This window comes from Panthera uncia, unplaced genomic scaffold, assembly GCF_023721935.1.
Source record: "Panthera uncia isolate 11264 unplaced genomic scaffold, Puncia_PCG_1.0 HiC_scaffold_557, whole genome shotgun sequence".
Taxonomy (NCBI): Eukaryota; Metazoa; Chordata; class Mammalia; order Carnivora; family Felidae; genus Panthera; species Panthera uncia.
In genome coordinates, this window is record NW_026059712.1 from 34,877 (window position 1) to 38,351 (window position 3,475).

The 3,475-nt window shown below is 57.0% G+C and overlaps 1 protein-coding gene across 1 annotated transcript in view; it reads left to right on the forward strand.

The window, feature by feature from the left end:
- LOC125918213 (tyrosine-protein phosphatase non-receptor type 6) overlaps nt 1–2,389 on the forward strand; it is a 7,534-nt gene extending 5,145 nt beyond the window's left edge. The window contains exons 10-11 of the mRNA XM_049624243.1: nt 1,335–1,466; nt 1,592–2,389. Of these exons, the coding sequence (XP_049480200.1) occupies nt 1,335–1,466; nt 1,592–1,750 (291 nt within the window). The 3' untranslated portion in view covers nt 1,751–2,389. The remainder of the gene's footprint in view (nt 1–1,334; nt 1,467–1,591) is intronic.
- The last annotated feature ends 1,086 nt before the right edge of the window (nt 2,390–3,475 follow it).

Here is a 3,475-nt window from a genome sequence, read left to right on the forward strand (position 1 = left end):
CCCCCCCCCCCCCCCCCCCCCCCCCCCCCCCCCCCCCCGCCCCAGTGCTTTGTTATCCATCACCATTAAACCAAAGAAATGCCAGACGCCAGGGGCAGAAAGTCCCCTCAGAGGGCAAAGTCCAACCCTTGTTGGGAAACTGAGGAACAGAGACACTCTTGGATAAGCACTGTCTCCCAGATCCCTGCTTCCAACCTGGGGTGCTCCTGACCACCAGACCCCGGTTTTAAGTGGGCTTTCTTCCTTTTTAAAAAAAAAATTTTTTTTAATGTTTGTTTATTTTTGAGAGAGAGAGAGAGAGAGAGTGCGAGTTGGCAAAGAGAGAGGGAGACACAGAATCTGAAGCAGGCTCCAGGCTCCAGCACAGGGCCTAACATGGGGATCGAACTCATGAACTGCAAGATCATGACCTGGGCCGAAGTCAGACACTTAACCGATGGAGCCACCCAGGCACCTCTTAAAGTGTCCAGAAGCAAACCTGCCTCCTGCCCCTCCCCCACCTGTCCCTATCCAAGCCACAGCCCTCCTGTCCTCCCTTGCCTCGTAAATCTCTCTGGAGTCTGCCCCTCACCCTTACCCCACCACCCAGCCGGTATCCCTGCCTGTGCGCCGTGCCCTTCTAGGGCACTTCTGCACCGGAGTCAAAGGGGTCCCGCCCAAAGCATACACTCCATCAAGCTGCTCCCTCTCTTGAACACCTTTCAGTGGCTCCCAGTTGTCTTCAGGTCATACTCTGAGACCTGGCCGTCAAGGCGTGGTGACTTCGCTACAACACTCCCTGCCTCAGGTTTCCACGCCTTGGCATCAGCTCACTTTTCTGCTAGGAAATGACTTCCTCTCTCTCTGCACTCTCTCTGCCGGACAGACTCCCTGTTTTTGAAGACCTAGCTCAAATGCTTCCTCCTCTGTGAAGCCACCTGTGATTTCCTCCATAACCTGGAGGGAGGATTAGTCTCTCCCTCTACCCTGATCCCGAGTGGCTCTGTTAACCCTGTTCGCCTCTCTGTGACCTCCTAGAGGCACAGGGGCAGAGACCGTGTCTTTGCCATGTCTGCGACTCCAGCCTGGTCTCCGCAACTTCACGTACAACGTGCGCACCTGCAGATGTTTCCCAAATGAATTGCAAGGTTGAGTGGCTGGTCAGGTCTCACCGCCTCTTGGTGGCTGAGCCATGACTGGATCCTGTCTCTGACTCTCGGCCAGTTCATCCATTCGTCCAACAAATGTTGTTGACTGGGCCAGCGCCAGGGACCCAGGACCTTGCAAAGGGCCTGGAACAGGTCCCTGTGTGTTGCTTCTGTGCCTCACTCCTCACCTCCACCCTCCCTTTCCAGAACAAATGTGTGCCATATTGGCCAGAGGTGGGCGCTCAGCGCGTTTATGGACCGTACACAGTAACCAATTGCGGGGAGCATGACACAGCTGAGTACAAACTCCGTACCTTGCAGGTCTCCCCGCTGGACAATGTGAGTGTCCCCTCCATCCTTGTCTCACTCCCGGGGCCCCTCCTGGGAGCTGCTCTCATGTCTGGTTGGGTGGGACGGGGTGGTGTGTGGGAACAGAGGGCACTGGCCCTATGCACTCTGCCCAGGGGGACCTGGTTCGGGAGATCTGGCACTATCAGTACCTGAGCTGGCCTGACCATGGCGTCCCCAGCGAGCCTGGGGGTGTCCTCAGCTTCCTGGATCAGATCAACCAGCGGCAGGAGAGTCTGCCTCACGCGGGACCCATCATCGTGCACTGCAGGTGAGAACAACGATGAAGTTAGGAGTCGTGATGGCCAGTAAATCCTGCTAAGTGTCGCGTGCTGCTCATCGTAAACACTGCTTTCCGAGCTAATGCATTTCACGCGTCCGTCCCCCTGATCCCAGCCTCATCCGGGCTCCTTGACAGCCCCAGACCCCTGTGGGAAACTTAAGCTTGAACCCACCCCACTGATTGATCCTGTGCCTGGGGGTGGCTTCTTCAGAGACTTCGAGACTTCCCTGGATGTACCGTCTCATCCAGGCCTGCCACATACAGATGAGAAAACAGGCCCAGCAGCTTGCCAGCTGGCCTTCGAGAGAGCCTGCACGGACACTCACAACAGACCTTGGTCCTGGTCATGTTGTTTCCTCACACGGGCTTACTCAGCGTATATATTTTCTCGGCCCCAAGCGTCTCCCATCTGGGGGCAGTGTGGCTCCCTACGTTTTCTCATTTTCCCCTCTGTAGCCCCCGGGGCGCTTAGCCTTCTCTGCTTCTCCCTTCCCAGCTAGTGACCCCAGCTTGGCCTCCAGGGTTGCGTGGCGACGGGTGGTATCTCTTCCAGACGGGCCCACGCATCACTAGCTCCACTGGAGAACCTCATGACTAGGAGAACCTGTTCCTGCTAAACGGGGAGGTGGGGGGTCAGCAACGAGGAGGTGGGGGGGGGCCCATCAGGCCTGAAGGGCAGAGTCCTGTAGATGGGCCTACCCAGCCCGCCTGGCCTGGGTGCATGGGAGGCAGTGGGTGCAGGTTCCTGGACAGAGACCGTAGTTTTAAATTTCAGTTCTGCTACTCACCGGCTGTGTGATCGTGGACAAATTGCTTGGTTACTCTGACCCGCAGATTCGTCTTCTGTAAATTCAGGATCTCCTATGGTTGCTCTGAGGGTGAAATAAGACCCTGTCACTGTGTCGGGAATATAGTGAATCCCTGAAGAAATGGGAGCTGTGAATGGTTTAATAACTCACAGCAGGAAGAGAATGGGGAAACGGGAGCCTGCTTTTTCTGCTTCCCTACCCTCTCCCTCCAAGTGACCCCAGGCTGCGAGGGCCTCACACTTCTTCCTTCTTCCCACCAGCAACTGCTTGTCCTGGGGCAGGGCTGGGTGGGCTGAAACTGGGGGTACCCCCCACGTGCCATCTAAGGGACTCTGCTCTGCCTCCAGGGGCAGGCCCATCGCCCACAACGACCCTCCTGCTACCCCCCTTCCACTTCTTGAAATCCCCATGGCCTTTATTTAGATGCTACAGGAAGGAAGTGGGTAAGGGGGGGGGGTTATTTTTGACAATCTGGGTTTGAAATTAGACAGTGCAACTCAGGTCACCAGCCTGATGGGCCCAGCAAAGGGGGTGGGACTGCAGTCTCCGAGGGGTCCTGAGGTTCCCCGGGGCTGTTTGCCCGAGGGTGGTGGCACAGGGTGGGGAAGGGGATAGCCCTTACTGCGTGGCTCCCCCACCTCTCCACAGCTCCTGACCCCAGTGCCCTTTGTGCCCTGCTGTCTCTAGGGCTGCCCTTTCCCTGCCGTCAGGGTCTGAAAAAAAAAGAAAAAAAGGGAAACGAAGCCCTGCTTAAAAAAGTTCTAAATATAACTTTAGAAGGGCAGGGGCGGGGTGCAGGGAAGGCCTCATTCAGGCCAAGGGTGTGGGAGAGGGCCAGGGGAGGCCCGGAGTGCCTGTGGGGCAGGCAGGACCTTGATGGGGCTGGGGCTCCTAGATCCTCCAGAGTA